The following is a 13,564-nucleotide window of genomic DNA, read 5'->3' on the forward strand; positions in this document are numbered from 1 at the left end:
CGGCGCGCCGCCCATCGACGCGCCCTGGGCTCGGCTGGCGCAGGCTGCGGGGCCTCCGGGACCCTAAGATGGCGGCGGCGGCGGCGGCGAGGGCAGGGCCCGCGGCGCGGGGCGCGGCGGCTGCGGCGTGAGGGGCGCCCGCTGCCGCCGCTCGGCCATGGCCGCGCGCTGGGCCCCGCGGGGCGCCGGGCCGCAGTGAGGCGAGGATGTGCGAGAGCTACTCGCGCTGGCTGCTGCGCGTGTCGGTGGCGCAGGTGTGCCAGGCGCTGGGCTGGGACTCGGTGCAGCTCTCCGCCTGCGACCTCCTCACCGACGTGCTCCAGCGCTACCTGCACTCCCTGGGCCGCGGCTGCCGGCGCTACTGCGAGCTCTGTGAGTCCTGGCGGGGAGCCGTGGGGTTGTCATGGCGACGGGGCGACGCCCGCGGCGTGGGCGGGGGGGGGGGGGCTTGCCAGCCGCCGGAGGGCCTTCGCCGCGGGGCGCCTGGCTGGATGTGGCGGGGGGAGGGAGCTCCGGGGTCGTCGAGGTGACGTTGTGGTGGCCGTGGGTTGCCATGGTGACGAAGTGACGTTGATGGGGTTGTCATGTGACTGGCCAGTGGAATGGGGGGTGAGGGGGAGCCCTGGGGTTTATTTATTTATTTATTTATTTATTGCATTTATACCCCGCCTTTCTCCCTCTCGCAAGGAACTCAAGGCGGCTTACATTATCCTCCTCCTCACCGTTGTATCCTCACAACAACAACCCTGTGAGGTAGGCTGGGCTGAGAGTCTGTGACTGGCCCAAAGTCACCCAGTGAGCTTCCATGGCCAAGTGGGGACTAGAACCCGGATCTCCCGGCTCCCAGTCCGTCACTCTCACCACTACACTACACTGGCTCTGGGTTGTCATGGTGATGGGTCGGGTGAGGGGAGACATGGTGATGGGCTGGAGGGGCACCACGAGGGAAGATGTTGACCAATAAAGGGGGGGGGGCGCAGCCATCAGCAGCGTGGGAGTCATTTAGGGTATAAATCTGGGGTGGGGAATGTATGGTCCTTGAGATGTTGTTGGACTCCAGCTCCCATCAGCCCTAGCCAGCGCAGCCAGTGGTGAGGCATGATGGTTGCTGTAGGCCAAAACATCTGGAGGGCCACAGGTTGCCCACTGTGGCGTTCCCACCCGAGGCTCCACCTTTTCCCCAGCCTCCATCTCTGAAACTGAGAAGCAACCCTCTCAGGAACACCTGCTTTCACTTTGGGACAGCTGTACCCACTGGCCCACAAGCTTCAGCCCTTTTACCCTCCCTGGGTTCCAGAGCAACTCAATATGCTCAATTGGTTCTCGCAATCCACTACAGGAGTAGTAACAAGGATACAGATATAATGAAGGTAGCATAAAATCAAATAACATGTGGGAATTTGGATTTTTAAAAACAAATAAAGATTTATTTAAAACATTAAAAGTTATACGTTATTATTCATTAATACTTGGTCCTAACCTACTCTGCCCCTTCTAAAATCCTATACACAAACCCCACTAACTAGATGTTGCTTCCACGATCCCTATGGCCCTAACTGTCAGCTCATCCTTTATGACCTTTAGAATCCCCCCCCACACACACACACACACACAGGACCCTCCCACCTTTTATTCACTCTCTGGTGTACTATTAACCCTATTGTATCTGGTGGTTAAATTTAAAAATGAAAACACATACATTAATATAACATGCATATGTTACACCCACCCCTGGTTAAGTAGTAGTAGTACTGAAGGATGGAGTGGGAGAAAATGACTCTGTAGGTTGAAGTAATCATGTCAGAGGGCCACAGATTTGGTTGCCATCGTGTACATCCCTTTCCTCTCTGGCAGTTGTGAAGTAGAGCATGACAGGGACTAGCCCCTCACCCCAGTTTGGAGCTGGGAGGTGGACGCTCATACCCCGGTTGTACTGGACCCTGAGGAGAAGCAGGGTCTGTGATGGGCACGAATTTTGTTTGGCTGCTATGTCCAGCCAGTATTTATAGTCATCTATGTAACTGAGATGGAGGAAGGAACAGTGCTACTGTCAACAATTGCAAGGAAAATCTAGAATTGCCCTCTGGTGGTGGGCCTGGAGAGTAACAAGGCTGGTGTGCCTTGTTACTCTCCAGATCGGTTGGGTTGATTCTGCATTTGGGGAATGTGTCACATTGGGATTGGTAGAACAGCTGACATGGTTATAGGGGAAGAGAATTGAATGGGATTGTTATGAGATGGCTTGGGCTACTGGAGGGGAAGCAACTGGCACCAATTGGCCCTTCGTTTTAGGAAAAGGGAGTATACAAGACCTTAATGTGGTGTAGAATTATGAATGTAAACGAAATAGAGCACTGTAGAAATAGGTACAGTCGATCTACATTTTGGGTGAAGAAAGCTATAATAATAGTGAATTGCCTAGGTGTGGAGGCCCCAAAGTTGTGAGTAAAGGGGAATGTGTGTGGATCTACAGGCATTAAAAAAATAGGAATGATTCAGTTGTTTCAGAGGATGACTATATGCAGAAGGACAGTTATGAGATTATTGTTCCCTTCATGTTTGCTCCCGCTGTCTTGGAACTTTGATAATGATTTCTCTGTCTCTTCTACAGTATAAACTGTCTATGATGTCCTGTTGAAATAATGTATGCAGTTCCCCTATTTGTTCCTTAAAGTGGATGTTCTGTAGCTTAGGGCGCAATTCTGTGGCCGCTAGTCGCAGGTTGGTTAGACAACCATAGGATAGGTCGGTTCTTGGGAACCGACCTCGGGGCCCGTGCTCTGGATGTTCTTGATCGACTTCAAGCGCCGGGTAACTGTGCAGATTAAAGGGTATGATCTGAGGCAGGATTTCAAGCAGAGGTTGAACAAAAGTGGCATAAAAATGGTATTTGGGCGCAATCCTATGGCTGCTAGTCAGTGGCTAGTTGGCCATAGGATAGGTCAGTCCCCAGGAACCGCCCTCGGAGCCCACTCTCCGAGCTGCCTCATAGGCAGCACGGAATGGCTCCGCGCTTGGAAGAGGAGCATGGAGCGGCAAAAACAGGGCATTCCTGCGGGCGTGCCAGGGCAGGGAAGTTGGAAATGCTGGTACGACACATCCTATGCCAAAATGGGTTGTCTAGCTGCAAAAGCAGGGTGGGGAGAGCAAGGAGGAGATCCGCTCCTCACCACTCCTTCCACCCTGCACTGGATAGGCAGTCGCCCCCAGGGTTGGAGGCCACCATTGATCCAGATAGGATTGTTCCCTCCATTTGGGAATGGATAACAAGAAGAGATAGGGAGGGACCATAGCTTGGTGATAGAGTACATGCTTTGAATGCAGAAGGTCCTGGGTTCAATCCCCATCCTCTCCAGTTAAAAGGTTCAAGCAAGTGAAGCAGAAGACTCTCACTGAGACCTTGGAAAGACCCTGCCGATCAGAATAGACAATACTGGGCTCGATGGACACACAGTCTGACCTGGTATAAGGCAGCTTCCTGTTTCCCAAGACTTAAGAGGAAGGTTCTGATAGCTTCCAATGATTGTTTCGAATCTTCATCTGTTAACTTGGGGGTTGGACTCAATGGCCTTGTAGGCCCCTTCCAACCCTACTATTCTATGATTCTATGACCCCAAATAGCTCATTCAGGCGCCCTGTGTGGAGCGAAATAATGGGGCCACCTCTGCTGAGGTATCCCCTTCTTGTCCTGCCCCCTGCTGTCAAATTTATTGTTCATTTTTAAAAGCTTTCATGCAATTTTTTCCTAATAATATGTATTTTTGTTCTAGATGGCCGGACAGACCCAATTTTGGAGGATGTAGGTGAAGCCTTCAAACTTATGGGGGTCAACCTGCATGAACTGGAAGATTACATACTCAATATTGAGCCGGTCACTTTTGCACATCAGATTCCCTCATTCCCTGTCAGCAAGAATAATGTCCTGCAGTTCCCCCAGCCTGGAAGCAAAGATGCAGAAGAGAGGAAAGAATATATACCTGATTACATGCCACCGATTGTCTCTTCTCAAGAAGGTGAGAAATTAATCATTTCTCTGCTTTGTTTTTATGTGTAATTCTTGCATTCATTTCAGGCAGATCAGTCTCTGCTGCCTGTACTGTCAGTTTTATACATTGCTCAATAGGAAATGTTGCGGCTCTTTGATTTCTTAGGAGTTTGCAAGAGACGAACTGAGTGCTGAAATAATGCTTAGTGGCAGGCAGGACACTTTGCTGTTCAAGTTCACCAAGATAGTTCTGCTGGCTTCAGTGGTGCTACACCAGTGTAAATGGCCCAAGTGGCTGTCAAATGGAAATAGATCTGGGTTTGAATTCTTGCTCAGACTTGAGTATATTGGTTGGTTTGGAGCAAGTTGTGTATATTTCATTATCAGTTTCTCATCTGAAAAATGAGTTCCTGTGAAATTGAGTTAAAAGTGCTATGGTGTTAAAATTGTCCCTGTGGTATTCAATATAACTTGACATTTGAACATATTGGGGCATGTGGTAGTGAACCAAATTTGTAAGTAGGCATCCTCCTAATCACCTGTGGTGAGTAAGAATAGCAAGGAAGCGGCTAAGTTCTGTTCTGTGGGGAAAAAGTAGGTTCTTTTTTTCCCTTTCAGGATGCCAGTGCACTACAAATAACTGCCTTAGGCATGTGTAGGAAGGTAGGCTACTAACAGTGCAAGTGAGCTAGTAACTTCTGTGGATTTAGTTGGAATGCTAGGTGTAGTGTGCCTCAGAACCCACTTACACAGAACCCAGCAATGTGTCAATGAGAATAAAATGGTGCAAAGAATCCTGTTACCTTGGAGGTACATGTGTCTTCGGGCTACAGGTTTAATTACAGGACTCTTGTTTTATCCTGCAGTGTATTGTTGTGTGAAATGGCCAGTTTCAAATAAGTCCTGAAACAGAAAGAGAAACTAGATTTAAGGCAACACTTTTGCTCCTGTGCCAAATGTGATGGGTTTAGCAAGAACCTTCTGGTTTTATGTATAAGGGGCCATTCTGTGCCCACAGTTCTGAAATCAGAAGGCTTTGGATTGCAGCCTTCACATTTGGTCACATAGCTGGGGCAATCTTAATAAGCATTGGAAATGATGAAACTAGTGGCACACAATTGCTGTGTAATGAAAAATAGGCAGCTAGTTACAGTAAATATGGATTGTGGACATGTCTATTTTTTGAGGTACAAGAATCAGTGAGAACTATCAGGAGCCAGCTAAAATACCCTCGGTGACTGTGTATTGCCAGTTCCATTTTTTATTTTAATAAATATACATCATAAACGTATGGTTTATTTGAAGAAAACTGGTAACATAATGGTTCAGTTTAGACATCACACCAAACTAATTATGCTTTGCGCCCAGACCACAAACCAGAGTCAGTCGACCATTGAAGTGGATTTGTATACCATGTATCTGAGTTGGTAAACTAGAATTATGGTTGCTTCTCTGCCTCTGAATGCCCCTGCACCACAGAAAAAGAAGTGTTGAGCAGATCGCGAAAACAACCAAATGGCTCTAAATAATGGCTTGCCATCATTTTATTTTTATTATTTATTCATTCATTCATTCATTCATTTCATTTCTATACTGCCCAATAGCCGAAGCTGTCTGGACGAGTCACAAAAATTAAAACCAAAGAGCACACAATAAAACAATATAAAATATATAAAACATTAAAACCGCAGTATAACAATACAGCCAGAATAAAACCAGAATAAAACGTAGCAGCAATGCAGAGATTTAAAATACAGATTTAAAACAACAAAGCTAAAAATCTAGAAAGCTAAAATGCCTGGGAAAATAAAAAGGTCTTCACCTGGTGCCGGAAGGAATACAATGTAGGTGCTGGGCGAACCTCACTAGGGAGCTCATTCCACAGCTGGGGTGCCACGGCAGAAAAAGCCCTCCTCCCAGTAGCCACCCGTCTCACTTCCTCTGCCAGGGGCTCACGGAGAAGGGCTGCTGAGGATGATCTTAAGGTCCGGGCAGGCACATATGGGGAGAGGCGATCCTTCAGATAACCTGGAAGCTCAAACCATGATGTGGGTTCTCAGCTATAGTTAGTGCAAATTACAAACTATGGTTTGGTGTGATGTCTGAATTGAGCCTTTTTCTACTGGACCATCCAAAATGATACCAGTGAAGATTTAGATAAAACCTAGGAGACAGCAACGATAACAGGACAGATGCATTAAGGTTAGAAGATGGTTTGCACTCCATGTTTGCCAGCAGTTTTTGAGTTGATGAGTGTAAACAAAGTAAGATTTAATCCTAACAAGATGGAGTAATTGTGGTTAGGGAAATGGACTGCTCAGATGGAGGTTTACAACTGGTCTTAGCATTAGCGATGTCCAGCCTGGACTGCTTTAATGGGAATGCTTTTAAAGAGGATTTGGACATTTCACCTGTTGCAAAATGCAGCTGCCCAAGTGTTGGTGAGCTCGAGGTGGTCAAATCACAAGACACCTATGCTGCACCAGGAGTGCTAGTTACCGGGTGCATTTCCAAGCCCAATTTAAACCACTGGTTTCAACCTTTAAAGCCTTAGATGGTTTGGGACCAAGTTACTACAAGGACTGCCTTCAGCTGTATCATCCTGTCTGCACTCTTGAGATTAGCCACTGAAGCCCTACTCACATGCCTGCTGGTGAGCACGAGGGAGAGGGCTTTCTCGGCTGTGGCCCTTTGGCTGTGGAACACACTTCCCATTGGAGTGTGTCAGGCCCTAGCACTGCAGGCCTTTAGTAGAGCTCTAAAGATTTCATTTGTTTTCTCTGGCTTTTTTGTAAGTTGGGTTTTACGGGCTGCCAGATTAAACTGGTTGTAGCTGCAATTATTTAAACATTGATTAGATTTTTGGTATTTTATTGGGCTGATTTTTTTTAAATCCTCATTAATGGTTTTGTTTGGAAGTTTTTATTATTGTGACTGGTACTTGTATTAACTATTGGATGCTGCCTTGAGAGGGGTTTTTACCCCTAAAGGCAGCCTATAAATATTTTAAATGTTGAAGTAAATTCATGTGCCGCCTTTCCATGTGCTCCCAGGGCGGCGTACAATGCCTAGGCAAATAACAAAAGTCTTTGCCTGGTGTCAGAAAGGTATCACCGCCGGCGCTAAGGAAGCTTCTCTGGGGAGGGCTTTCCAAATATGGGCCCCCCTGACCACCCCCTCCCCCACCCCCTGGTCACCACCTGCCCAACCTCAGATGTTGATGGGGGTTGGAGAAAGGCTTGTGATGAAGATCGTGTGGCTTGGGCAGATTTGTATGGTAGAAGGCAGTCCTTCAAGTAGCCAGGTCCCAAGGTGTTTAGGGCTTTATAGGTAACAACCAGCATTTTGAATTGTGCCCAGAAGCAGACTGGCAACCGGTGCAGGTGCTTAAGAACTGGTATGTTCTCTATAACTGGTCCCAACTGGTAACCGAGCAGCTACGTTGTATACTAAGTGAAGTGTCTGAGAAGTCTTCAAATGCATCCTCATATGCTGTGCATTCCAAACCAATCAGAAGGTTACAAAGACATGGATAACTATGTGGCTTGGAACTTTATATATTCTGAGCCCAGTGTTTTCAAAAGTGATTCTGGATTCCTCCTTATTTGTTCTCAGATTTTCTTGAAAATGTGTTGATTTTCATAAGGTTCTAAAAATCACACTTTAGGAAATTATTATGGGAGATGGGGCAGTGCACAGTAGTTGTCCACATGCTTTGCATGTCCTGGTTTCAGTTGCAGATATCTCCAGTTAAAGGACTTCAGGTAGCAGGGCTCAAAGAGACTGAGGAAATCCACTGCCAGTCGAGGCAGATAACACTGAGCTAAATGAACAAACGTTCTGACAGTATAAGATAGCTCCATATGTCTAGCCTCTCAGTATCTCAGGTTTTTCTGTCCAAATCCAAAATTGCTTCAGAAACATCTTAGTCCAAAAAAGCAGGTGACAGCTTCAAATTTTTACCAGATGTCCTCTCTGGACATGTGTACAAGCATACACATGTTCAGAGATACACCAATCTAAGGGACTGTTGAACTATGGCCATAGTGTCTGGGTCTGGCTGATCATCGGAGTAAAATAAGCCATTGTGGCTTCTCCCTGTGCATGTCATGTGCTCACCTGTCATTTGAATAAATACAGTAGGGGTTGTAGGGTGGCTACAAAGTACCCCTGCCATGCACTGGATTTGGATGACATGCCAACCCGTGCCAAAGCATGGGTAATTATGCAAATGACAGGCACAGGGGTGGGGGGAGAAGCCACGATAGCTTCTTTTGCCCCCATGATTGTCTGAACACACCCAGTGCATCTTGGTAGAGGTGACCTAATGAGGCACATCCACACAAATCTTTTCAAAAATGGGAATTTTATTGAACACACTGTCAGGGTGGACACTGAGCCCATAGAATCCCAGAGTAGTTCTGATTCTGAGGTGGAGCAGCCACTCCTGGGAGAGGAGCGTGCTCATCCTTCCCAGGGCCAACAGCTGGCAGAGATTCCTCCCACCGGCATTCCTGACATAGATAGCAGTCCCGGGAGTGAGAGAGCGCGGGTAGAAGACTTGACGCGTGACGCCGACGCAGGGAGCGGTGCCAAGTGGAGGGCGCGGAAAGGAGGCGTAGTGCTCAGTTGGCGCGCAAACAGCGGTTGCACCCAGAATATCCAAGGGAAAAGGGGAGGGACTCTCCCTAGCCCATAAGTTCAGGATCTGCCAGTGATTCTCCTTCATACGGGGACCAACTGTTCCAACTTAGGGCATAGGTACTCTGCTGCTCAGAGCTTGTTGCTAACAGTAGAGTTGTTAAGTTGTAAAAGAGGAATAAAGCTTTGAAAAGAATCCCTTTGTCTGTGTCTGGACTTGGCTACTGGATTAGACTGAGAGAGGCCTCCAAGGAGCCCTTGACACACACTAGAATAAAAAAAATATACACAATAATTACTCTTGGGAATTAGCTGATTGGCAGTAGGCAATATTTGAACTATAGAATGGACTCAATTCATATATTACAAACAAACCTGTATATATTAAGAAAACGAAACAAAATGCAAAATAATGTAGATATCCATGCACTGGGTTCAAATGGTGGGGAACTGCTTGATGACTAAACCAAGGGCTGTGGTGTATGGAAGACTAGGCGGTGGACATGTGTGGAGTGTCTAGGTCAGACTGGGTTCTAAGGGAGTTGTGGAGGTCAAGGCTGAGCAAACTGGGGCCCTAATACTGCTGGGGGGGAGAGAGAGAGAGAGAGAGAGAGGTTCAGGGATGAGACTGCTAGTGCAGGGAGGAGAAAGGATCTCATGGATACTTGTCTTTAGCAATAGGTGGTGTGTCAAGGTTAGTCATTACACATGTTCTCTATGACAAAAGGGGTGGGGCAGGACAGGTTATCTATTTCAAACATACACGCTCACTTCAGTTTCCAGCTCCTTGTGCCCTATTTGCTCCTTCCTTTTTTCCTCCCTTCAGCAATCTTTCTTATGAACAATTTCTGTTTTTATCAAACTGCCACGGAGACTCACCAATAAAACAGAAAAGGCTTACTCGGAGAGGGGAGCAAAATGGGAACCAAAGGGGTTCTCACCGCAGTCCTTCCCACTGGATGACCAGGGCAAGGCTGCACCAAGGTGACCAGGCTTCCAACCAAAAACTGGTCGAAAAGTAGGCTGAATCACTAAGCACTCTCACAGAAGGACGCAACAGCAAAGTGGATACAGGAGTGGAGGCTACATTTTGTAGAGAAAGGACATTCAGAAGATAGGATTGAAAGATACTTTTCCTATGATCCTGATGGATCATTCCTGAAGATGGTGCTGGGGTGCAGGGAAACTCCTAAGACTGCAGCAAAAGGAAGCTTTGGGCAAGGCTACAGGTGTGTCCCCTTCATGGATCACTGCCTTGTTGTGGCGAAGGGGCTTGCATAACTCAGCGAAGCCATAAGCTATGCCGTACAGGGCCACCCAAGACGTACAGGTCATGGCGGAGAGTTTTGACAAAATGTGGTCCACTGGAGAAGGAAATGGCAACCCACTCCAGTATTCTTGCCAAGAAAACCCCATGGAACGTATCACAAGGCTAAAAGAGATGACGCCGGAAGATGAGCCCCTCAGGTCGGAAGGTGTCCAATATACTACTGGGGAAGAGCAAAGGGTATTTCCAAGTAGCACCAGAAAGAGTGAAGCAGCTGGGCCAAAGCCGAAAGGACACTCAGCTGTGGATGTGTCTGGTGGTGAAAAGAAAGTCCGATGCTGTAAAGAACAATATTGTTAAGGAACCTGGAATGTAAGATCAATGAATCAAGGTAAGCTGGAGGTGGTCAAACATGAGATGGCAAGATTGAACATCGACATCTTGGGAATCAGTGAACTAAAATGGACAAGCATGGGCGAATTTAATTCAGGTGACCATTATATCTACTACTGTGGGCCAGAATCCCTTAGAAGACATGGAGTAGCACTCATAGTCAATAAAAGGGTGGGAAAAGCGGTACTGGGGTACAATCTCAAAAATGACAGAATGATCTCATTACGAATCCAAGGCAAACCATTCAACATCACAGTAATTCAAGTCTATGCCCCAACCACTGAGGCCGAAGAAGCTGAGGGTGATCAGTTCTATGAAGACGTACAACACTTTCTAGAACTAACACCAAAAAAAAGATGTCATTTTCATCATAGGGGATTGGAATGCTAAAGTAGGAAGTCACGAAATCACTGGGATAACAGGCAAGCATGGCCTTGGTGTACAAAATGAAACAGGACAAAGGCTGAGTTTTGCCAAGAGAACACGCTGATCATAGCAAACACGCTTTTCTAACAGCACAAGAGACGACTCTACACATGGACATCACCAGATGGTCAATATTGAAATCAGATTGATTATGTCCTTTGCAGCCAAAGATGGAGAAGCTCTATACAGTCAGTAAAAAGACGTGGAGCTGACTGTGGCTCAGATCATGAGCTACTTCTTGCAAAATTTCGGCTGAAATTGAAGAACGTAGGGAAAACCACTAAATCATGACCTAAATCATATCCCTTATGAATATACAGTGGAGATGAGGAATAGATTTAAGGGATTAGACCTGATAGACAGAGTGCCTGAGGAACTATGGACAGAGGTCCGTAACACTGTTCAGGAGGCAGCAACTCAATCCATCCCAAAGAAAAAGAAATGCAAGAAAGCCAAGTGGCTGTCTGATGAGGCTTTACAAGTAGCTGAGGAAAGAAGGGAAGCAAAAAGCAAGGGAGAAAGGGGAAGATATATCCAACTGAATGCAGATTTCCAGAGAATAGCAAGGAGGGACAAGAAGACCTTCTTAAATGAATAATGCAAAGAAATCGAAGGAAACAATAGAATGGGAAAGACTAGATATCTTTTCAATATCGGAGATATCAAGGGAACGTTTTTGCAAAAGACGGGCATGATAAAGGACGAAAAAGGCAGGGACCTAACAGAAGCAGATGAGATTAAGAAGAGGTAGAAAGAATACACAGGAAAACTATACAGGAAAGATGTTAATGCCCCTGATAGCCATGATAGTGCGGTCACAGAACTTGAGCTGGACATCCTCGAGAGTGAAGTCAAGTGGGCCTTAGGAAGCATTACTCACAACAAAGCTAGCGGGCAATGCCAAAGAGTGTTCAAACTACCGCACAATTGTGCTCATTTCACATGCCAGCCAGGTGATGCTCAAAATCCTACAAGCTAGGCTTCAGCAGTATGTGAACCGAGAACTACCAGAAGTACAAGCGGGGTTTCGAAGAGGCAGAGGAACTAGAGATCAAATCGCCAACATTTGCTGGATCATGGAGAAAGCAAGAGAATTCCAGAAAAACGTCTATTTCTGCTTCATTGCCTATGCTAAAGCCTTTGATTGTGTGGATTACAACAAACTCTGGCAAATTCTTAAAGAGATGGGAGTACCAGACCACCTTACCTGTCTCCTGAGAAACCTGTACGAGGGCCAAGAAGCAACAGTAAGAACCAGACATGGAACAACCGATTGGTTCCAAATTGGGAAAGGAGTACGACAAGGCTGCATATTGTTGCCCTGCTTATTTAACTTATATGCAGAGTACATCATGAGAAACACTGGGTTGGATGAATCACAGGTCGGAATTCAGATTGCTGGGAGAATTATCAACAACCTCAGATACGCAGACAATACCACCCTAATGGCAGAAAGCGAAGAGGATCTCAAGAGCCTCTTGTTGAGGGTGAAAGAGGAGAGTGCAAAAGCTGGTTTGAAACTCAACATTAAAAAAACGAAGATCATGGCATCTGGCCCCATCACATCCTGGCATATAGAAGGGGAAGAAATGGAAGCAGTGACAAACTTTATTTTCTTGGGCTCCAAGATCACCGCAGACGGTGACTGTAGCCCTGAAATTAAAAGACGCTTGCTCCTTGGGAGGAAAGCTATGGCAAACCTAGACAGCATAGTAAGAAGCAGAGACATCACCTTGCTGACAAAGGTCCGTCTAATCAGAGGTATAGTTTTCCCAGTAGTAATGTATGGCTGTGAGAGCTGGACTATAAGGAAGACTGAGCGCCGAAGAATTGATGCTTTCGAACTGTGGTGCTGGAGAAGACTCTTACGAGTCCCCTGGACTGCAAGGAGGTCAAATCAGTCCATCCTAAAGGAAATCAACCCTGGGTGCTCCTTGGAAGGACAGATACTGAAGCTGAAGATTAAATATTTTGGCCACCTAATGCGAAGAGAAAACTCACTGGAAAAGACCCTGATGCTAGGAAAGATTGAAGACAAAAGGAGAAGGGGACGGCAGAGGATGAGATGATTAGATAGCATCACCGATGAAATGAATATGAACCTGAGCACACTTCGGGAGAGAGCGGAGGACAGGAAGACCTGGTGTGCTGTGGTCCATGGGGTCACGAAGAGTCGGACACGACTTAACGACTGAACAACAACAACAACAGGTGCGTCATCACTTCAGCTAAAGTGGGGACCTAGTTGGTCAGAACTGGGTAGTTTGAGACAAGCAGGTAGGGAGGATACATGGTGATCCATGGTTTAAAGTGATTTCAGAGGAAGAACAAGAGCCCACAGAGTCAACCAGAGAGCAGAGGTATCAGCCCATTGGGAAGCGGTGGAACTATGTATGGAGCTTGCCACACACCAGAAGAGAGTGTGGCATCCTGCCTATGTTGGTGAGGCCAGGAACTGAAATGAGTTATTTCAGCAAAGTAGGACCAGTGTGGGCAACCTGAACATTGGGGGCTTGGAGGCCAGGGTTTTTATATGATTTAAGAGCAGACTACAACGGGACAAAAGGTCTAGCAAGGAAAATAAAGGAGGAAAGAAGACTCTTGGGCAGAGTCTATATTGGTTTCGGACAACTAGACAAAAGATTGAGATGACTTACTGATAAAACCATCTGGGATCTCAAAAGGACTAACTCAGGATGGGTGAAATCAAATCAGCAAAAGAAAAGAGAGAGAGAGAGTTCTCAGCGTGCCTAAAAATTCTTCATTCTGTCCTAATTCTTTATTCTACCCAAAGCGTTTTGAGCTATAGTTCCTTCTTCAGGGGCTTTCACGCATCTTCCCACAAGTATGCT

At 46.5% G+C, this 13,564-nt stretch overlaps 1 protein-coding gene across 2 annotated transcripts in view; it reads left to right on the plus strand.

Annotated features, from left to right (window-relative positions):
- The first annotated feature begins 35 nt into the window (after positions 1-35).
- Positions 36-13,564, plus strand: part of TAF3 (TATA-box binding protein associated factor 3) — a 176,328-nt gene continuing 162,799 nt past the window's right edge. For both annotated transcript variants that reach the window (XM_084809078.1, XM_084809079.1), the window contains exons 1-2: positions 36-372; positions 3,771-4,013. In XM_084809078.1, coding sequence (XP_084665204.1) covers positions 207-372; positions 3,771-4,013 — 409 coding nt within the window. In that variant the 5' untranslated portion in view covers positions 36-206. The remainder of the gene's footprint in view (positions 373-3,770; positions 4,014-13,564) is intronic.

Source organism: Heloderma suspectum, chromosome 7 (assembly GCF_057233095.1).
Source record: "Heloderma suspectum isolate Gila_16-S chromosome 7, 16-S_ref, whole genome shotgun sequence".
Lineage (NCBI taxonomy): Eukaryota > Metazoa > Chordata > Lepidosauria > Squamata > Helodermatidae > Heloderma > Heloderma suspectum.